The sequence below is a fragment of the Ochotona curzoniae genome, unplaced genomic scaffold, assembly GCF_017591425.1.
Source record: "Ochotona curzoniae isolate NIBS_2020 unplaced genomic scaffold, NIBS_Ocur_1.0 scaffold_2453, whole genome shotgun sequence".
Classification (NCBI taxonomy): domain Eukaryota; kingdom Metazoa; phylum Chordata; class Mammalia; order Lagomorpha; family Ochotonidae; genus Ochotona; species Ochotona curzoniae.
The window spans coordinates 26,619,433-26,642,312 of NW_024467094.1; the positions used below are offsets into that span (position 1 = coordinate 26,619,433).

At 45.5% G+C, this 22,880-nt stretch overlaps 1 protein-coding gene across 1 annotated transcript in view; it reads left to right on the plus strand.

Moving 5' to 3' along the window:
- CA10 (carbonic anhydrase 10) overlaps window positions 1-22,880 on the plus strand; it is a 398,895-nt gene that overhangs the window by 363,925 nt on the left and 12,090 nt on the right. Inside the window, exons 5-6 of the mRNA XM_041000962.1 lie at window positions 15,473-15,568; window positions 20,258-20,330. Coding sequence (XP_040856896.1) covers window positions 15,473-15,568; window positions 20,258-20,330 — 169 coding nt within the window. The remainder of the gene's footprint in view (window positions 1-15,472; window positions 15,569-20,257; window positions 20,331-22,880) is intronic.

Here is a 22,880-nt window from a genome sequence, read left to right on the forward strand (position 1 = left end):
GAGAGGGAAGAGTGTAGCTGCAATGCTGTCCACCTGAGAGCTGGGAGTGGGCATCAGAATCACCTGCAGGATTCCTCACATATTCCAGGGCCTCGTTAGACAGCAGGTCTGAGCGTGCAGGGATTTGCTTCTGCATTATTAACAAGCTCCTCTGTGATGCCCAGGCTAGTGCAGCCACTCATGGTTAAGGCTGTGTAAAGAGAGTGGGCAAGCAGTGACAGATTCCCAAAGATGGAGGACCCTCTGCTCTTCTCTGACCCTAGATGTCTAGCTCATTCAGGAGTACTGCTTATACCTGGCTCAGGTGAATGCCTGATTTAAAAACACAAAACAGTGTAGCAGTTCCCAGAAATGTGATAGACAGAAGAGTCATCTATGACCCAGCAATTCCACTCCTAGATATGGACTAGGTGAGAGAAAATTAAGCAATTTCAACAGTCATGGCCCCACTCACCCTGTGCTCAATCCATGCAGATTAACGACAGTGGAGCTGACTCCACTGGAGGGTACAGGGAGGCTGTGCCTGCCATGGTGGGAAGAGAACCAGGATTCCTCTCCCAGTGACCACTCCCACCCACAGCTCCGCCTGGCAAGCCCTGCTTCCCTGCCTCCCAGCCCCATCAGAGCTCATCTTTTATGAAGGAGCGCACAGCCTCCTGGAGGAGATAGCGTTCGGTTTATTTAAGGCAACCGAGGGCAAAAGGCTGCGAGCTGAAGACGAAACTGGAGCCGTGTTAATTCTGTGTTAATGACAGCAGAGCAATTTTCTTACAGGAAATAACTAGTTACCTTCATCATTTTAAGTAGTTATTAGCAGCGGCCTAAGAGGATGGCAACGCTTATCACAATGCACGCACAAAGGAAATGAAGACATGAATAACAGAACCTTAAACAGATGTCTGGCATCTTCCTTCTGGGTGGTATTAAATGGTATTAATCTTTTTAACCGACTTCAATCCTGAGACCACAGCCGCGTGATAAAATGTTAAGTGAACTGCTGGAAATAGAGGTGGTCCCGACAGATTTATTGTGCCAATTTACCAACAGAAGTGTGCGCCACTGCTGTGAGGAAGGTTCTAGCAACGAAAGAGTGACAGGTAGATGTATGGATTAATTAATAAGATGCAGATAATAGCATCTTCCCCAATATTAATACTTCTTCCCAGGTTGCTCTGTCTATGTCTCAAGAAAGGAAAAGGCAACAAAGGAGTGTTTGTAGTTTCATCCCATCCCCCTTTGATAAGAATCAGAGTTGGAAATGAATATAACAGGCAACGTTATCCAGACCACAGCCACATAATAAGAAAGCAAAGGGGATGGCCAAAGAATAAACTGAGGGGTTTACAGTATCAACACATGTCCTTTTTTTCCTAAGGGAGCAATTTCTCTTCCCTGTAGTGCTTTGCACTTTGTGAAAAGCAGCAGCTTGATCGGATCAGGGAAACCATCCATATCACCACCACCAAGTGCTAGGGGTCTGTGGAGTCACAAGGGCTGTGCTAGGGCCCGGAGACACCACTTCTGTGAGCCATGGTCCTCCCAAGGCAGCTCGCATCCCACAGGGGAGCTGTGCTTGGGAGCACATCGCCGGAGCAGGAAGCATGAGGCCCTCGCAGCTGTGTCAGACATGATGGCAGCACAGAGTCACCTGTGAGCACCTTCACTGGGAAGATGCTGGTGTTAGTCAGAATAGAGGAGGTAGAACAGACCAGGACTGGAGTTTGGGGTACAGGACCATGGACAACGCTTGGGATAGACAAAGATCTGGAGTATAAACTTCCCTGTGAGTGTGACTAAGTCCTTGATGCCCATACACAAAGATTCTTCACACCCAGTGGGGGTAGTTGTGAGGGACTGCCTTGGGCTAGTCCTGTATCTCTGCCATCTTGGTCATCAAGGGTATACTATCAAGTGCCAGAGGAGAATGAATATGAGAGAGTCTCCAGGGCCAAAACCAAGAGGTTTGTTTTCTTCTCCCTGTTCAATTCAGCTCTCCCCCGTTGATCTAGAAAGCAATAAAGAACCCTTTCTGATACCCACTCAACCCCATGGGCCTTATGGCTACAGACTGCTCACTCAGAAAGACCCAGGGTGGTGGGGGCTTGTGCTGCATCTCAACCCAGCACAGAGCCAGGAGGCTCTGTCTCCTGGGCATGCCTTGGAATATGCCAATTTACCAGAGTTCTCCTTCTGGATACCCCCTCCTCCAACACCTGCTGGAACTCCCCACCAGCAAGCATCCAAGCCTTTGGGAAATTATTTGACCTACTGAGGGAAAACGGGCAGACGTGAGGGGTATGGCTTGGCAGAATTCATTTCTGCCCCAGTCAGCTCCACGGAATAGACCTGGACAAACAGTCCTGGCAAAGGAATCAAAAAATGGGCTGTTTTGTAAATTTCTGAAGCCAATGAAAAAGACTCTACACATAATGCAGGATACCTGGGACTCACTTTCATCTTGGCTTCTGAGTAGGAATCAGCTTCTAGAATTAGGTTCCTGGGGTTCAAGTTCTAGCTCTTCAACCTGAGGAAAAAATGAGATATCGAACAAACGACCTACCTTCCTCAAGCCTTGGTCCTCCCTCTCTAAACTAGGAATCATGTTAGTAGTACCTAACCTCAAAGGAGACTCACTGGAAGTACCAGTCAGGGTATGCTGATAAAGCTCCAAGTGCAACACTTGGCATATAGCATTGTTGTGGGGAATTTGATGGGAAACACTGCAGCAACCTCATTTCTTGTCTCACAGGAAAAAAAAAATTTATGCAGACAACTCTAGCTTGCAAAGCAGGATTTACTTAGGAAAGGGAGAAAGAGGGCTCCTGTCGTATTGACAACGGGGGCTCCAAGGGAGGAAAGACCCGAGGAAATAGTGTCTTACGCACCATCTCAAGGAGGGAGTTCAAGTGAGTCACTCAATGGGAAGACAGACAGGAAAGAAGGAACGAAGGGAGAGGAGGAGGAAGGGAGAAGGAGAGAGAGAGGAAGAAAGAATGAACATCATTTTCAACAGGCAGCGATGTCTATTTCCTTGTCCAGAACTAACGGGCAACAGAAGGGTGGGACTGATGGCTTCCTCCTCCCATTCTGATGATAAACTGAAAACTCAGGCACTATCTCTATGAAGTAACCCGGAGATGGGATTAGTATGGGCTAAGACTCCTTGCTTTCATCATGACAACAACTCTAAGAAATAAGAATTGGTATGTTGATTCTGTCCCTTGTTCTCCCTCAAGGGGAGAATGTGCTCTTGGAAAGGTAAGAAATGGGAAGAAGCACAATTTTATATTTTATAAGGTAACTTCACCAGGGACCAGAGACCCTAACCGCCTATTTTCCTGTCTGACTCCTCACATTGTTGTGAGGAATTTCACATGAAAAGACAAAGGTGACCTCCAACTCTTGGCTCATGCAGACAAATTCAATAAGCAGGCAAGATTTATCAACTATATTAAAGATGGGAACCTCTTGCTGCAGCAGAAAGGCAGATTTCAAGAGAGAAAGACCCAAGAAAATAATGGAACTAGTATCTTTCAAGCACAATTTTTAGAGGGACTAAAAAATAATAATAATAAAATCCTAGAAAGCAGTTAGTAACCAAAGCCCGAATTCTAATCCTAACTTGCTCAGATCAAAAAAGCTACCAGCAGGTGTAATTGGCAGCTTCCTCTTCCCATTCCCATGATTAGCTGAAATTTCAGACTTTTCCCAGTGCTGCTTCATGATAAAAATCCAGAGATGGGGTTGACACTTTGTGATCTGGTCGCAGATAGGGTATGAGGAAAGCGGGCCCTTTGCATTCCCTCAATGGGACTTCCTGGCCCTTTTTAATTTGACAGTTCACATTCCAAAAGGGGCTCCGTCTAACAGCCCAGCTGCTATTCTTAGGCCAAAAAGGCCAGAAGGAACTCATCTTTCCAAAGGAGGCAAAAATAGGGGAACATAAGATTTCATATTTTCCTAGAAAAATTTCACAGTGAGGAGGGCCCTGATAAACATTAGCAATATCATCACACCAACTTGAAGCAATGGACCCTATCCAAGAGCAAGCTGCTGTTTTGTAAAATGAATAAACGATGGGCTGTCTGAGAGCCATTCCAACTGGGGCGCTAGGATCTCCTGTGCGTTGGTCTGTCCTCTGGTGGTGGTGTCAGCAGTGGTGGTATGATGTAAGGGGGTATGTGTATTTGAAAGAGGCAATAAGTAGGACTAAGTACACACTGAGGTTCATGGGTAGCTACCCCCGTCTGGTGTGTGCTGGCTGCTTTATATGCACTGACTTACGATAGCCTTACAACAACCAGTGGAAGTCAGAGGTATTAGCTTCATGTTACCAGGGAAGAAACTCAAGGCCAGAGAGGTTAACTCAACATTCTAAGTCACAGAGATATTAAGAGGCAGGACGGGGGCCAGGTTTCTAATTGCTTCTATGACTTACAGATTATGGAAATTGCTACCTGCTCAGAAATGTTATAATTCAAAGCAGAATGCAGTCTAGAGTTTAGTAATAGAAAGAAAGCAAATTCAGAATGAAGGAGAAGGGAAGAAATGTGGAAGACCAGAATGAAGAAGGTTATTTTCAATGTGTGCAAATTACAGCTAAGAAATCATTTGAAAAGGTTTCAGGTGGAGACAAACAAGAGCAAAATATATGTAATTAGGAGACACATACAGGAAGCAACAAGAGTTCATTCAGTGATGGGTTGTATGCTGTTGAGAAGCTGGCCAAGAGACAGGTGTGGAGGGCCTTGAGGACCAGCCCAGTGCTGAGAGGTTTGGAGGCAGGAAAGAGACAATATCAGCAGTCAGAAAAAGGCAGGGGGATGCCCCCTTGCCTCCACCCACAAGTAAGAGTGAGTCGGGTGTCTGGAGTAGCTCCACCCAGGGCAGGCATCAACAGAAACTTGGGCCTCAGCTCCTGATGGGGCCAGCTCCCTCCAGCCTTGAAGAAGGGGACTGGCAGCAGTCGGAGCTAAGGCTGGAAGCAGAGGTGAGAAGCACCCTGCTCCAGTCTCTATCCACAGCTGACACTAAGGAAAACACCAGTGCAGAAGGCTGGCTTTCCATAGAGATGCATTCCATGAGCCCTCAGCTCCAATGGATACCTCCAGGAACTAAAGCATTTGATGTGTTTGGAGGCTGTGTGACTCAGGAGTTGACACCTTGGGTTTAATGCACACCATAAACCTTTCCTTGTTCTACTGGTAACTGTGTGACCTAGGAACACGGCTGAGCATCTCTTCTCTGTGCCTCAGTTTCCTTCTCTGTAATTTGGGCGTCATCAGGCTGTTATCCCTGAGGACTGAAAGACTCACTTATCCCTGGATTACACCACTGTCTCAATAATATTCATTAAGGTGTGATTGTTGTATTGTCATAGTTGTTGCTGTTATTACTAAGTGTGGATGTGAGATACGTGGAAACGGAGGTGGGATGGTATGGACAGAACACAGAACGTTCACTGAAGACCTCATTCAGACCAGAGAAGGGAAGATGATTTCCGCAGGGTTCACACAGCAACCTGAGCATCCAGCGGGGAGAGAGTGCAGCCCAGAATGACCAAGACGAAGCTCTCAAGATCTTGGTTCAGTCACTGGGCAGTGCAGGTTTGACACTTCTGCCTTGTAAAACAGAAGTTACTTGAAGCAAGTCAAACAGCATTTCTAGCGTCTCTTTCCACACTGTGAAGTACAGTTAGCAATCCCTGCCTAGACATCAGGACTGATGGCCTTGGCAAAATTTTCAGTATCTGCCTGCCACCGTCATTTTCATCTGAACCTGAAGATCAGCAGAGATAGAATGAATGGATAAAAGTAGGAAAGATACATCAATGAAAGCATCAGCTTGATCCAAAGTCTAGTGATGAAAAATAGACTAGAGCCCTGGAGTCCAGTCCAGATTGTGTTACTTACAGCTCCTCCTGTCTGAAATGGGTCCAAAGCTTCCTGGATTAATTCACAGAAGATCTCTGGGGAGACAAAGAGGAAGTAGATATGAAGGTGCCTTGGGCTGGGTTTCTCCCTTCCTGCTTGAGGACAACCAGAGGTTCTCCATCTTAGAGATGCCATTTGTCTGTCCCAGTGCAGCTTTCCTGCGGAGGGAAACCAACTGTCCCCTCTGCTCTTTGTCACCCACTCAACATGCCTAGAGACCTTCCCCTCCTGCTGACCAAATTCTGTTGGAAGCAGCCTTTTTCCTGGCAAATGACAGAGATCCCAGAAGGAGCTGTGATATATGGGGTAAGCCCTTTGCTGAATGGCTGAACCTGAATGACTGGGATAAGAAAGGAAGAATGAAAACCATGATTTGCCCTCAGAGAGGCTGGGCCCCGTGGTTTCCCAGCAAAGCCATGGTGTTGTTACATGATATGCTTCGGATGGATGCTAAAGTCTTAATATAGACTGCCCACATGCCTGTTCCCAAATGCTGTCAGCAAAATGCTCTCTCTCTTCCACTTCCAGAATATATTTTGGGAGCCTAGGACAAGGGCACCATCTGGGCTCCCCTGCAGTACAGTCGGAGTATTTTGGCTATCCTTCCCCGTCTCCTTTACCTGACTTACTACTCAGTAAGAGGACCAAAGGATGCTTCTGTAAGACCAAGTCCAGCAGAAACTAGCCATGTCCTGCACTAAATTGGCCCTGAATGATAATCAGAGCACACGAGGTGCAGAGAAGAAAGCTGCAACCCAAACTCATTTTTGCTGGATTCTAAGACAGCAACCTTCATGACTATCCAGAGCATGGAGGCATAGCACAGGAATTCTACCATTCCCCACCAGGAAACTGGCTTTCCTTGCCATGACCCCTAGTCTTGGCCATGTCATTAACCTACCCAGACTTTCCCACCCCCACTTCCCACAAGCATTGCTTAAAAATACACACAAGGTATTTGGCACTGCCAGATGAGGGTGGAATCGGAGACTTTAATTGCACACTATTGCTGAGAGAGGCACAAAAGCCATGAAGGCCATTGCATAGTAGTCACACACAATGAAGAGTTATCCGGACTCACCTGTTTACAGCTCCCTGGTATAAAGCACTCTGGGGAGTGATGGGAAGAGTGGATCCGTGATTCTCTTAACTTGACCCATCAATTGATTCTTCAGTATCCCTTCCTTTTCGGGCCCGGCACGGTAGCTCAGTGGCCAAGTCCTCGCCTTACATGTGCTGGGATCCCATATGGGTGCTAGTTCATATCCCAGCATCCCTGCTTCCTATCCAGCTCTCTGCTTGTGGCCTGAGAAAGCAGTCAAGGACAGCTGAAAGCCTTGGGACTCTGCACCCACATGGGACACCAGGAAGAGGCTTCAGGCTCCTGGCTTCAGATCGGCACAGCTCCAGCCATTGCAGCCACTTTGGGAGTGAATCAATGGACAAAAGATCTTCCTCTCTGTCTCTCCTCCTCTGTATATCTGACTTTGTGATAAAACCAAATAAATAAATCTTTTTTAAAACTTCCTTCATTCTCTTCCAGTGGGGTGTATAGGTGTCTCCCTCCTTCTATGTGGGATTTAAAAACCTTATAAACAGGTCTCATTGCCCTCTGACACCTGGCATCCTTTCAACTTCCACTGATGGATTGGAATCCACATGAAAATCCTTGGCACACTCAAATTATCTCCTGGACTGTTGCTTTTGTACTTTTCCTTGTAACTATGGGGAGTTGCCTGATTTTTTTTTTTTTTTACCATTTATTATCCAATAATTGGATGACCTGCATCTTATTTCTTGGAATAAGCAAATGCTTTTCTGGTAATTGCCAAAAGTTGTTTTGTTCGCATTACTCATCTTTTATAATCTTGCATACATTTTTGTATTTTTTCAGAAAGCTCTTTGAGGGGGTCTGCCATTCCCCACAATACATATTGATACATTGTTCCTTTTTTGTTTATTAAGAAAAACGCATTATAGTACCCTTCAGAATTAAAATACCTACACAGACCTGCAAATTACTTTTAACTCATCATGAGCCATGACACGAGACATGTAACGGAATTCAGTAACATGATTCCAGAGTTTGGAATTCATGACTCATGAAGAGGCCAGGTAGTTTCTAGAAGGGCAAGAATATGGAAAAGCCAGCAGGAAGTTGGTGATGTGGCTTCTATAAGAGTCACACACTACTGTGAGAATACGAGTTCAGCAAAGGTTAGCTTCTGTCTGCAATTTCCTATTGTCATGGCTTTCCCCTTTGCCTCCACATATGCCCTCTCTCCATCCTTAAACTTCTAATGAACGACTTCCCACTGTTCTCGGGATGAAGGTGATGTTCTTACCAAAGTCTCCATGTCTAGGCCTGGCTTGCCTCTCTCCTTCCTGTTCCTCCTTGCCTTCTCTTTCCCTCTTGCACATGGTCATCTTGATATCACAGGGTCTTTGCCCTTGGGCCTCCCTCTGCCTCTCAGATTTTTTTTCCATGTCCTAAATGTCACCACAGTACCTGGCATATAGGAGACATCAAATGAGTGTACTTCAGAAGAAATAGATGAAGGCATGAAGGCTTTATGGTCATTTTCAAGTTTTAGGCTGCTTTGGTTGGGGGAGGGAGGAGTAGCTTGGTCTAATTTGCTGTAAACACTATCAAATAGAGAAACCAGGGGTCACAAATTGGCAGCCAAGTGTCCCTGCAACTGTTCTTTGCCTGCACACATATGTTTGTCACCACGGTCCCTGTTCAGCTGCCTTCTCTGTTACACAGTCCGCCTGGCTCCAGCATCCCCCATGGACTATGCGGACCCAAACAGATGGCCTATTGACTCTTCACCTTAAACATTTGGTTTCAATTTTTGTAGTTTAATTGACCTTCATAGAAATTCAGGCAGTACCTTGGTCCGTTTTCTATTGCTGTAACACACTCACTAAGGCTGGATGATTTATAAAGGAATGAGATTGATTTATTGGCTCATGGTTCTGGAGCCTGGATAAGTCAGATCCAGTGGCCACATATGGCAAGGGCCTCCAACCAGTGTCAGAAGGGATGGCCTCACTTCCCAACACCACTCTTGCAACAACTGACTCACTGTCTCAGCAAACACCTCAATTCTTGCTAATGACCTAACAGCCTCCTAAAGACCCTACCTTCCGACACAACCACGATGACAATCCAGTGTCTGCATGGGTCTGAGAGAGCACAATTGGTGTTTGAGTGCCTCTAATGCACATCCATGCCCTGGGACAGTCAACAAATCCCATTTGTGTGTAGTGTACTTCTATCTACAATGGCGAAGTCCTAGTATTTAAAAAAAAAAAAAAAAAAAAAAAAAAAAACCTCTCAGAGAATAATACCTTACATGGCAGTCTGCTGTAATGGCGTTCCCACTGCACAATGGCACTGTCCTGCAGAGGTTTTCTGAGCCTGTCTCAGCCTTCATGGACATGCCTTGGCCTGGATTATCATGTGGTCACCTGAATGCTGTGTTCCTGTTCGCTGTCAGGGCTCAGGCAGAAGGTACCCAAGGCATCAGGTGGAAGCACTGGATTCTTTCTGATTTTCAGGACGGTTCAGAATTCACCTCATCATTAGCCTGGGAAATAACACAGAAGCAGAAGCAACACAGTAATAGTTTTTATTGTTTCTAAGAAATGCAAAATCGATTTACTGCCATTGTCACCTCACATGAGCCAGCTATCAAAACCAGATTTTTCTACTAAAGAGAACTAATTCCATCAATAATGGGTACTTCTTTGGCATAGATGTAACTGATTATTCATCCCCTCTGTGGAGCTGGTCATAGCATTTTTCCCTACATATATAACTGATGTGCCATATTACACTGGAAACCTTCTTCTGTGTGGACCCACCCTTGATTTTGGGCAGAAACCACACTTGGTCAAAATAAATTATTTTAAGAAAATACTCTCTATTCACTAATAATACATTAGCACTTCAGTCCATGAAATTATGGGTACTTTCCTTGAAAATTATTTTTAGCCATAATTGCATCCCATGTCTCAAACTTCAAGTAATCACCATCACTAGGCAGACCAAGGTTAACTGCCAAAACTCAGGGTGAGAATATGCTGGTGGTAAACACCCCACTGTGCCCATCTCTGCCTGTGTGTGTGCTCTCACGCACAAAGACAAACGTGCTAACGACTTTCTATAAATATGCTCCAGCGTATTGTTGTCCCAGCAACTGCTGCTGAAAGGTGAGTGCCCCTCAAACACAAAACATCCTCCCTTGCTCAGCACAAGAAGGTGTTTGTTCAGTCAAAGGTGCAGACAGCTGCGGTCCCTGTCGCCGTTTGGCTGGGTGACCTCAGCAGTTACTTCACCTGCGTCTTCATGTCATCCTCCGTGTCAGGAATAAGTGGTGTAATGCCAATGAGCTCCTCAGACACAGGAATACAGACATGGGCACCTCGGGGAATTTGGAAGGGAAATAAAATCCACACTTTTTTTTTTTTTAGATTTGGTTTGCACTGGAAAGTCAAATTTACAGAGAGGAGAAACAGAAAGATCTTCCATCCACTATTTTACCTCCACAAATGGCCGGGCTGAGTTGATCCAAAGCAGGAGTCTGGAGCTTCTTCCGGGTCTCCCACATAGGTACAGGGTCCCAAGGTTTTGGGTTATCCTCCATTGCTTACCCAGTAAGGGGCAACACCAGTCATACCTGGTGAGTCACCTCACCCCACAAAGGAAAAGCTCTCTAATGCCTGCACAACAGAGACCACTTCCAGTTTAACCAATGACATCCTTGCTGGCAGCAGTTCTGCTCATTCAGATGAGTGCTTAGCCATTAGCATCCAAGCTGAGCTACTTGTCACTACTAGCCAGTGATTTCCATGATGTTTGCTTTGATGGTGGGGCATATGAGAAGGCTTGCCTTTAGTCCAATTGAGACAGACACCCATCTCTCCAAGAGACCCAAACAGAAGCCAGGAACTGGTACTGTGCTGCAAACAGTTGAGCTGCTGCAGGCCATGCTGGCATCCTGTATTAGAGTTTGAACCCAGCCAGCTGCTCCTCTTACAGTCAGGCTTCCTGCCAATGCTACTGCAAGGCAAAAGAAGGTCCCAATACTTAGATTCTGTCTTCCATGTAGGATACCAGGGTAGCATCACTGACATATGGCTTTGTTATGGCCCAGCTCTGGCCACTGGCCATTGTGGCTATCTGGGCAATGAGCCAGCAAATGGAAATATGTTTTTAAGATCCAAGATGGCTAAAAAGGAAAAAGATGTGCTAATTTTGGAACCATGGGAAGAAAAGGAGAGGAAATTTTCCCACGGGAGATTGGAGAAATGTTTGCAGAATTGGAAATTCTACAGAAAGAGGAAAGACACCATGGAGCTATGTGGACAGTGCCAACACAGCAGCATTAAGCAGAGACACCACCCAACTCCCACAGCCAGGGACTGGAGTAGATGTTCTCTTCTTGGAGTGAGGTGAGAGGAGTCCAAGGAAGCTGGTAACACTGTTGATGTTGCCTGAGGGACAACTGGAAGATTGCAATGACTTTGAGTCTCTCTGGGGGCACCAATGTGCACAAGGGTTGGTGGGGTGGGCAATGTTCCTGGCAACTAACATGGAGGAGGAGTCATCTTGACGAGATGAATAGAGGAAGCTGCAGTGTGCAAAGCTAGGAGATTTTATCAAAGGGATAAGTCCGTTATTCCACTTCTGATCCAACTCCCAGGTATGGACTAGAAGGGCAGTAGAGGATGGTTTAAGTTCTTGGATCTCTGAAGCCATGTAAAAGACCTTGCAGAGGCTCCTGGCTTCAGATCAGCTCAGCTCCAGCCATAGTGGCCATTTGGAGAGTGAATCAGTGGATGGAAAAGCTGTCTGTCTGTCCTTCTTTCTGTAAATCTCTTTCAAATAAAAACAAGTAAGATCTTAGAAATTGGTGGAATCCATCCAAATTTCTATCAACTGGATGACTGCATAAACAAACTGTGTTTATACACACAATATGTGTGTATATACACACCATGGAAAGTTACTCAGCCATAAAATGAATGAAATTCTGTCTTCTGCAATAAAAAGGATGTATCTAGAAACCATTATGCTTAGTGAAATAAGCCAAATACCCCCCCAGAATAAATATTGTATATTTTCTGATATGTGGCAATTAATATAGAACACAAAAAAATATACAAGAACGAAAGGGACATTTTGTGATATGATTATTTTTAGTCCTTTTTATAGGCCTGTGGAACTGTGGTCTTCCTACATTTTAGTTACTGAAAAAAATCGAAAACATGTCTTTGCAAACATTTTTTTAAAAAGTAAGAAGGAGGGGTGTTGAGAGAGGGCAAGGAGTGAGAGCCCGGCACACCCATTTTCTTATAATTTTGTCTATGAAAATCTATTATCTTTTCATTTTAAAAAATTTAAAAACACAATGAAAGCAAAAATTTCTATTATCTTTTCATTTTAAAAAATTTAAAAACATAATAAAAGCAAAAACTTCTTTCTCTCCTCCTCCTCCCCCGCCTGTGCTTTTCACCCTTGCAAAAGAAACAAAAAAAAAATCTTTTAAAACAAAATGAAGGTTAGGCAAGGCTCCACTGTCTTTTCCTCCTCACTACCAGAGATTTCTTAAAAATGCACATCAGATGAGTCCATTTCTTCCTTTTCACCAGTTGCTGGCTGTTGTACTTGGGACAGAAAAATGTCTGCTCACCATGCTTTGGAAATCCTGTGTAGCTGTTTCCAACCACAGCCATTTCCCCCCTTTCCCCAACTATTCTCAGCTGTGTTTTCCCACCTCAGGCCCTTCACACCAGCTGTCCCTCTTTCCTGTCTTCCCACACCTGGCACAACTCACACATCACCTCTCCAGAGCGGCCTTCACCAAATGTTCACCCCACTTTTGCACCATCACCCATTCTCTTCAAGACCACCTTTCACTTTGTAAACTAAAATCTTTTGTTCTCCTTAATGTGCTTGCCTCTCTCTGAAAGGGAGGCATTATTTGTCTTCATTCCAACCATTCTTGACACATATTTGGCCCTCCAAGATTTTTGGAACAAATGAATTCCAGGCTCCTGTAAAGGACCAAGATGAGGCAGTATTTCTGGGGTGAGAACACAAGACTCAAGGTAGTATTCGTCACAGCGGGCCTGGGAAGGCTTGGACACAGAAAATGCCCTGGTTGTGGCACCTGTCACTCTGAGCCTCACGCAAGTGGAAATAACCACTCTCTTGCTCTGCAATTAAGTTATGCATGTTATGAGTGGTTAGTGGATATTGGATTGACACCATTCTGTCTGGCTAGGAAGAAACTAAAGGCAGTAACTGCAGGAACTGTAATTGCCACTACAGACCTGGAAGGGGTAGAAGGGAACCCATGTTCTTCTTTAAGTCAGATCTTGCTGTGAGTGCATTAACTGCTGCCAGCCCCAGGTTATTCTTCCGTCTCACTTTATGATGCTCGAATTAGGTTCTCACAGGTGGGAGCAAGGCGCCTGGCCACTTCCTAGCTCCTACTCCTCAGGTGCTCCTGGAGGTTAGACAGCCAAGGGAATTTCTTAGTGCCTCCTCACCAGGTAAACATACAGGAGCGGCATACCACACAAGCCAAGAGTGTTCATCTCTGCAGTCCCTTCCACCTGCGCCTTGTCCCCTTGAAGAAGCTTATTCAACACAGGGAAAGAAACATGTTGGGCGAGTGAGGTTACCATGGCTCCTGCTTCTTCCCCATGGTGACACCTGCCAGGAGCCCTTCCTGTTACTGAGAGTGGAGAAGAGTGGCAAAGGAAGGGGCATCAACAAGTCCAGGCTTGATAGTGTCCTGCCTGTGGTCACCCTTCCAACGGTGGAGTTGCTGTTGTCCAACATCTGTCTCCACTGGCAAAACTGACAAGTCAAAAAGAAATCACCAGATGAAATGTCTCCTGAGCAGCAGTCAACATGCGCTCCATGAGAATCTCCACTCACTCATAAGATTATGAATAGTCTCACATCCAGATGCCATCCACTGCAGGGGCCAGGATAGACTGCTGATGCTGACTGTTCCCACCACTTCTCAACTCCCACCGCCCTCTAGCACAGACTGCAACAAACACTAGTGTCTGGTGAGTTAAATCAAAACAAGCATTGGTGGTCTTGGACAGTGAAGGTTGCAAGACTTGACCACTGACATTCTCAACTTATAAAACCTCGCCTCTTTTTCTAATGTAAGACAGGATGTTGGCAATAATGCTCTCATGCTTTCAGAATCACAAACTATTCTTACACACACGCTTACTAAATTCTTAGATCAGCCTGTGGAAATGCTGATAGTATTAGCAGAATATGGATGATGTACTTGCTGTGATGTTGTTTCTACGGTGCAATGTAATGAAAATAGCTTGAAAGCCAGTGAAGGAATGTTCAGATATGTGATGGGGCATTCTTGCCATGGAGAATTCTACAGCTCCAAGAATAACTCAGGGAGAACTATACATATTAATTTCAAAAGACAGCCAAACTACTGTATTTTTTAAAAACAAAATCATTATTATAAATTATTGCGCTTTTGTTTTTAAACTATCTGATCTCTAAGCACACACACACAAAAAAAAAACCTAGACAAATATTCAAATACAAGATGTTATCACTGGGGCTGTGTTAAGACAGAAGCGAGAGGAAACCTATAACTTTATATTTTTAATTTGGTATACAAATTATACTTTCATGCTTTCCAAAAAGATATTTTAAAGCTATCGCCAAGGAGAGAGAATATTCTGCCCATTTTTCAGAGGAAGCAATTGGGTTTCAGTGATGTGGAATAACTTGATCATGTAGCCGAAAAAAAAAAAATCAGTGGAATTTGAACAATATGTTTTAAGTAACAGAAGGGACACCCAATTGACTGGCGCCTGAACCCAGAACCCCTTCTGTTCCCCCACACTGTGTTACATGAACTCTGCCAGCGGATTGCTGATCCGGGCTGAAGCGTGGAGGCACAGCCCGGTGTCCTGAGCAGGCTGGTGCCCAGAGAGCTGGAGCCTTCAGCACTCTGCACGCCAGAAGCACAACCCCCCTACACACAGTTAGGTAGTCTCCTCTCAGCATCCCTGGGCTGACTCAGGACCTAACAGCTCCCCGGTTGCCTGAAGGCTGCCTGGAAGATTTACTCACGGCCAGTGTCAGTTGTTGGTGCAGTGGGGCGAGCACGGCTGCCTCTGCATGGCAGTTCCATTCCAAATGAGAAAAATTCTCTTTCTATGCATGTTAGGGAAAATGCCCTGCAGATAGCCAATGCCAGATGGACATGAAGTTTATTAAAAACACACTGATTATCACAAACCCTTGCACATATGTGAGGTATTAGTGTAAGGGTGTGCATCTGTCTGCATGCATTTCACTCACACACACACACACACACCCCTCTGAAATCTCTTCCATTAGAAGACTGTCTTGTTGATGATTCTTCTGTGTCCTGTACTTTGCACTTGACCTTTCTACAGGGGCATATGCTGTGTCTCTCACATTTTAATGCTGGATTGTTCTTATTCCTGTTTTTCTCTCCTTCCAGGTGCAGCTCATCCACTATAACCATGAGTTATATACAAATGTCACAGAAGCTGCAAAGAGCCCAAATGGATTGGTGGTAGTTTCTATATTTATAAAAGTAAGTCTCTCTTAAGCCTTCATCCTCCGCTTCTCGCATCCCGACCTACCCCCCGTATCAGTTTATAGTCTCTCAATGTGAAGTATTCCAAGGGGCAATGGCCTCTGACTTCCATGCCAACAAAAGCTGAAGGGTGGTGGCCTTTATGTTCACGAGACTATGGAGAGTGAGGTCTCCTACAATGAGAAGCGATGGGGATTCGTTTCATAACACCAGAACCTGGGGCTTCAGGCAGCTGGATGCAGGGGTACATTTCAGGTCATGCCTAATATGATACAATCAGAGGGTGCAATAGAGGGATGGCGGTAGTACTGAAGTCCAATAGGAGTAAAGAACTTCCATCAGTCAGTTGCACCAGCGTCTGTGAAAAGCAAGGGAAATACCAACTTTCCTTTCCCCTTAAGCCCTGCTCTCAACCTGTCACTGCAGTGGGCATTTAGTGCAGCAGGTAAGGCACCACTTGGGATGCCCAGACCCCATATCTGAGTGCTGGGTTCAAGCCCTGCTTGTGCTCTCAACTCTAGCCTCCTGCTAAGGTGAACCTTGAGAGGAAGGGAGAGGCAACCTAGGTAACCGAGCCGCTTACATGGGAGATATCAATTAAGTACTAAGCTGTTTTTAAGCCTGCTCCAGCCCGGGCTGCTGTGGGCATTTGAAAAGCAAACAAGCAGCTGGGAGGACCCGCTGTCTCTCTGCCTCTAAATAAACATGAACATCTCCTCCCAGCTGCTCTAGCACTGTTCTGAGTATCATTTTCCACCCTTACCTTCGTGCCCCCTCATAAGCATTGTGGGGTAAAATGAGGCAAAGATCAGTCATCCACCCTGGCTTTATGGCATTGTAGAGAGGCTCCACTTCTCCATTAGCTGTCAACAACATAAAATCTCCACCCAAGAAAACTGCCGTCATTTAAAGTATGATCTTCAGGATGTTAGCAGATGTCTAATGAAGACAAATTTTTTCAATTAAAAGTTACCTTTCCAAATGGAGATTTTATTTATTTATTTATATAACATATATATATATATATGTTATATATATATATATATATAATGTGTGGTGGCTGCAAAAAGTTGTTATTCACTATGTTAGCCTCTGGGGAAATTTTGGCCAGACCGTTGGAGAAGGTGACCTGACTTGAACTTGGAATCTGGTGACGATGGATCAGCATTCATCACAGCAGTTTAACAGAGCTCTTGCTATTCAGAAGAAGTGGCACTAGGACCCCAGAGAACACTGCCCCTTCTTCCCCTCAGAACACCTGGTGTACAACAGGCACTTCACCCCATCTGGCCACCCTCTCCAAACCCATGCCTCCTGCTAGCTTCCTCACTCTCCAGGGTCAGGGCAGGGCAGAGTTGTGTGTAGGACAGGTGCATCTCCATAATATGACTGCCCCGAACACATTCACACAGGGAGAAAAAGGCATTTACCCAGGGAAGTTCTCTTTTCAGGTGTTTGTGGCCTGACACCTCAAAGGAAATCAGTTCCAGCTCAATTGCTGCCAGATCCCTTTCTATATTGTCTTAGAATTGTAAAGAGTAAATTCCAGAATTTCAGGCACTCTGCTTTGTAGTTTGCATCTATACTGTCATTTACATAACACTAACAATTACCTAAGGTTTGGATATTAGATTCCTTACTTTAGAGATGAGGAAAGTGGTTCCAAGAATCTTTGGCATTCTGTGCAAGTTCAGATAGCTCATAATACGTCCACCAGGGGAGGAATCCAGGTCTTGCCTTACTTGAACAATATTGATATCATTCCCATTCTGTGCCTCCCTAACAGAGCAGCTGAAAGAAAGCAGCATCTAATCCCATCTGTCCTACACATGGACCTTCCCTTGCTACTCACAAGAACAGGGGACACACACTGGATGCCTTGCCCAGTCCCAAGTATGACACTGGTAACAAACTGCTGTTTATAGCCTGAGCTGCCTTCTCTACATTGTTGTAAAATCTGCAGGTGATAGAGTACTTTCCAAAGTTCATTTTGATGCAAAGAATTTTAAATCAATGTATAGTTTGTTCGGCAGTCCACATTTTCTGTGATATTTAAGAAGTATCCCAATATCTCAGTATTGTCACATGTGTCCAAGAGCTCACTCATACCCTTCCTCCTGCATCCTTCCTGTAGCCACCTTGCCCATGAGTAATTCCCTCAGGTCAACAATCCTGTACCAGGGAAGTGTCTTGGTCTCAGCTCTCACTCTGCATCACTGGGCATACAGCTCCTCTCACCCTCAAGGCCTGGGCACATTATGGAGTGATGGAAGCCACCTTCCAGCATCAGCAAACCACTGGCAGGTTTCACAGGTGTTTGCAGAAACACTCGCTCCACCAGGATGACAACTGTCTGATCTGGCAAGTCCAGGCTGCTTCCCTGTGGGCAGTTTTAGGTCCCAAAACTGAAGTCAAGCAAGGGGAGGCAATCGGCTCCAGCATCTTCCCAGGACAGTTTAGCCCCTGGAGATGCTCCCATTCTTTCACTGAGCAAACCTGAAGCTTTCTGACTACCTCTCAGAATAAGTCAGGGCATATTTATCTGTCCCACACAGTCAGCTCCAGATAATCAACTCTATGGCAACTTCCCCAGGTTGTATTTCTTCATTCACTCACCTCAAAGTACAGATTGGGCATAGAATTCATGCCAGCTCTCTGTTGGGCCCTGGTATCCAGAAGAGAGTTGAACACTTGGTCCCTAAGGATAAACATCCTTCTCTCCTTGTGACCTAGTTCCCCATCCTAGCTTTCCTACAGGGTAGGCAAGAATAGGAGACTAGAAGTTCCATACTCAGGCAGTCTAGCTCTAGAGATGTCACTCTGAATATAAACGAAGCCATTGAAGGATCAAAATTATTGGCTAAAATGAGAGCTTGTTCATCTGTAGGTTTTATTTATCTCTGTCCTCCCCTAGCCCTAATCCTGCCCATGATCACAGAGAACTGAGATTTGGCTGTAAATGCTGCTCCATCACACACCATTAACTTCCCACTTAAGCTCACTTATGCCAAGTACATATTTTATCCTCTCACCCACACAACCGACACAGCAGAGCCCACACATCATCTGGGTGTAACTGGAAATTTTCCAATTACTTTTAATCAACCCAAAGGCCCTGGTCCTAAGGCTAGTGCTGCCTCGATTCACTAAGTACCAGGTTCCCAGTCATTAAGAGGCATGGTGAGGTGCCTTTCCAGCTGCAAAAAATATACATATATTTTGGGTCCTTCTTTCATAAAGGTCTATCAGCACAGACAGAAGGCTTCAGGCTATCTTTTAAAAACTGAAGAGGTGTCAGAATAGTAGTTGAATTTGGCACTCACATTGGCAGCAACTGTGTTCAGTTTGGGACTTTTCTCCATGTGGGGGTGGGCTTTTGCCTCCTTCAAACATTGAGCAAGTTCCTTTGCTGTGCATCTTACCATCACACACCCAAAAAACTGTGAAGAGAGAGAGACAGATGGAGGGAAAATAAACAGTGTGCTTTCCCCGAACTAAAATTACCTGTTGCTTACCTAATAATAATCATCACCGGCTGCAATTTTTCCAACCCTCAGAATAAATCAGATTCAAGATGTTGATGTGTCACAACATCCGATTAGCAGGCGAGGCATAAATTACAGAGCAGAGCGGAGCGCGGTAGGAGATAAATGACAAGGATGAACAATGCTGCTTGGAAAAGGCTGAGTAAAAGGGGGATGTTAAGAAAACAGTGTATATAGTCAAGTGGGGCCACATTACAGGCTCACAAGGGGTGGTTTTGTGGTTGATGTTCCTTCGGGTTTGGATTCTTTGCCTAAAAGGAGAATTTAGAGATGTAACAGAGTAGGCAAGAAATGGAGGCTGAGCCCTGGACATGCAGTGCAATGCTCGTTCCGTAACAGGCCATCAGTAAATATTTACTGGGTGGATCGATGGGTGGAGCGATAGATGGAGAAGTTGGGTGAGTGGATAGACGTAAGGATTAAAGACTGATTGACAAAATGACACCGGTTGTGATATAGTCAATTCCTGCAATAATGAGCAGTGGTACAACAAGATTATATATTAAAGTGTTTTCCATGTCTTAATTCCTCTATTCTAAATGCCTCCTTCCTCCCTGCCTTCCATTTCACTTCCTCATTCTATCCTGCATTAGATAAACATCCACTCCCTAACATGTCACTCTCTTCCCCAAGTCAAGACCTTGGGATGATTCCTCAGTCCTACAGAATAATATTTAAAAGATAGAACACGATACTAAGTGCTGCCTATGAACTAATGCCTGCCTGCCCCTCTGGCTCCATCTCCCATCTTGCCCCACACCCTCAGCTCCAACTACACTTACACTGAAATACTTGGATGATCATGTCTAGTTCTCACCACCCCATGCTTGTTCAAGTACAGACGCTCTGTATGAAACATTTGGCCTGTCCTTGCCTCCCTTACCACTCTCCATCAGCTTGTGCCTTGCCTCCCCAGGTTCCTCAGGTGCTGGGTGGCCTTTCTCTAATACCCTGACACCTATGACTCGGTCATAGACTTTTTCACACAATATTAGAACAACGTTGACCATTCTCGTCATGAGACTGGTTTTGGTGACCCATGGAAGGAACCAAGGAATACAAATAAGTAAGTGAATGCATCAGGGTGATGTTTTTCTGGGAGAGTGCTTCCCCTCCATAAATACTTTCTTTTCTCCCCTAGGTTGCTGATTCATCAAACCCGTTTCTTAATCGAATGCTCAACAGAGATACCATCACAAGAATAACATATAAAAGTAAGTTTGGCACAATTTCCTCTACTGTAACTATTTTTATAAGGGTTAAGTTCCATCAGAAGGCAAGAAGCCAGAACTGATGATCTCCGTGGGCCCCTTTCAGCTTCATAATCCTTTAATTTTGTAGAAAGTCGCTCTAGAGAGTCCAGGGTTGGCTAAGAAGCAGCTCATTTGAAACAGAGGTCCCCGGTGTGCCTTTGTCATCCATGTCTAAGACGATGATGATCCGGGTGATGGTGACCATCATTAGCACACAGATTGGAAATGAACTGGGGCCTCTGCCAGCTGACAGACTCTGCGATGTCAGCTGTCCGTAGCTGGGCTTTGCCAATTACATGGTTGAAACAAACATCCACTAGGAACCTTGGCTTCACCCTCAACTGTTACAGAAACCTTCAGCTTGCTCAGGTCTCCTTCACATGGCTGGGTTCCCCTCTCAGTCACAGGCACAATGGCTGGCATCCTTCTTCACTCCCATGTGTAGTGTGTGGGTCTAGAGGGTTCTACCCAGTTTCTTTTATTTTTCAGACTGTCTTACCCTAGACAACTCACGCAGAAAAGAGAACAGTGAAAAGATAAAGGAAGAAAATAGGGAACCATGGTTGTGTCCACTGAAACCCCAGAATGCCGGGATTTGTGAAAGCTTCGATGACACAGCCCACACCAAAACTGAAACAAACCAGTATCAGTATAGGGGAAAAAACAGTTGTGACCTAATTAGCAGTCAGCAGGAAACTGGGATGCAGGCCTTTTGTCCATCAAGAAGTTAGTCACTTGGACCGTTTCCTCATCTTGGAAAGGCAAACACTGAGCCCAAGGTTCCTCAAGGTCTTCTAGCACTAGGTGAGGCACTCTAACACCCTGAACACCCCTTTGGCACGTCCTTCACCCAGCGAGGAGCTCAGCTGTGTCTGGGACGCCTCTCTGCAATGGTGATGTGGCAAAGACAGAGCGACTATTGACAGGTCTCACCTCAGATTGCTGGAGGCAGAAGAGAGAGAATGCTTTCCTCCTCCATCTATTATTCATTTGAACAATATTTCATGCATGCATACCCCCTGACAGGCACCAAGCGAGGCTCCTGGATTGTAAAGATAGCCCAGACACCAGCCCTACCCACAAGGCAGGTACGCTGCCGTGCCCCTCCCACAGGAACAGGCTGGGTTTGGGGGCTGATGGGGTGCCAAATGACCCTGGACAATCATTCCACCCAGACAAACATTGCCTAGAAGAATGAATTAGGCCGTCTCCATGCACGTTCCTCCTCCCTCCTCATCAGTATTCTTGCAACATCTTCTGTAAGCACACACGCAGATTGCTCAGCTAGGGGAGAGATTTCTGTCTTGCGTGTAAATAGAACATTTATAACTGCCCATAAAAGATGATTATTCTTTTCATTTTTTGATTAAAAAAGCATGAAAATTAAATAAAATGTTTTCAAATAATCTTGAATTTGCAGTTTAGAGACCGTGAAGAGCCATGAAATCACATATTATGTCCCAACACACAATCGGACAGATTGCCAGTTGCAGAGGCAATCATTAATGGCACTTTCCTCCCCACCCCGTTCCCAGAACTTGCCCGATTAATATTAAGTGATGCAGCTGTGCTGCAGGAGGAGAGAAGTGAGGGGAGGGAAAGAAAGCAGGGGAGGGGATAAGATGGAGAGGAAGAGAGGATGGGATGGAGGGGAAGAGAGGAGGAAGGGGGAAGTAGATGGACAGACAACCTTAGCAGCATGCACAAAACCTTGAGGGCAGGAAAGGGGCCATGAAGAGTCCAAAGGGAAACGCGCTGACTTCATCAGCCATTGCCATCAGTGACCTGTCAAAAGGTATCCAAGTACTGGAGAAGGCCTGGGTCAATGGGGGGGATGAACAGCCCGCTGCAGTACCAGCAACTGAGGCCAAGGGAGTGGCCGGAAAGATTCTCTGGAGCCAGATCTCCATGCTGACTTAAGGAGTGAATACTGAAGGCAGGTACCCTTGTGTCTCAGAAGTCACACTCTAGGAATGCAAACAGAAGGGTGTCCTGCATCCTCTCTGCCAGTCGGAGACATAGAAAAGGCAAGCAGGCAGGCAAAGCTAGATATAGAGACCCTGGTCTGCAGAGAGAGCAACTGCCATCAGCCCCTAATAACAGGTATTTTGTACTCTTACCCTCTAGCAGGGGATGAAAGAGGTGTTTCCCATGGCGACCTTTATCACATAACCGAGGAGAGTAACACCATGGGGATAATGATACAAGGGAATGGCCCAGGTACCACTATGCCCTAGATACTGTCGCCAAAAGGCTTGATTTGCTCAGCAGGAACCCATAGCAGTCTTCCCTCTGGCTAAATTCCCTGAGGCGACCAGCCTGCCAGAGGTCCGGTATCACAAGTAGGGGGCCCTGGAACAGGTGTCATTTCCCTGTGTACGGTCACTGAGCCTCTCCTGAGGCTCTACAAAAGGCAGCAGGTTGTGCTGGCATTGGTCAGAGACTTCCCGTCCAGATGAAGTCAGTGCCACCTGCTCAGAGGCATTTATCAGGGATGACTTGTATCCATAC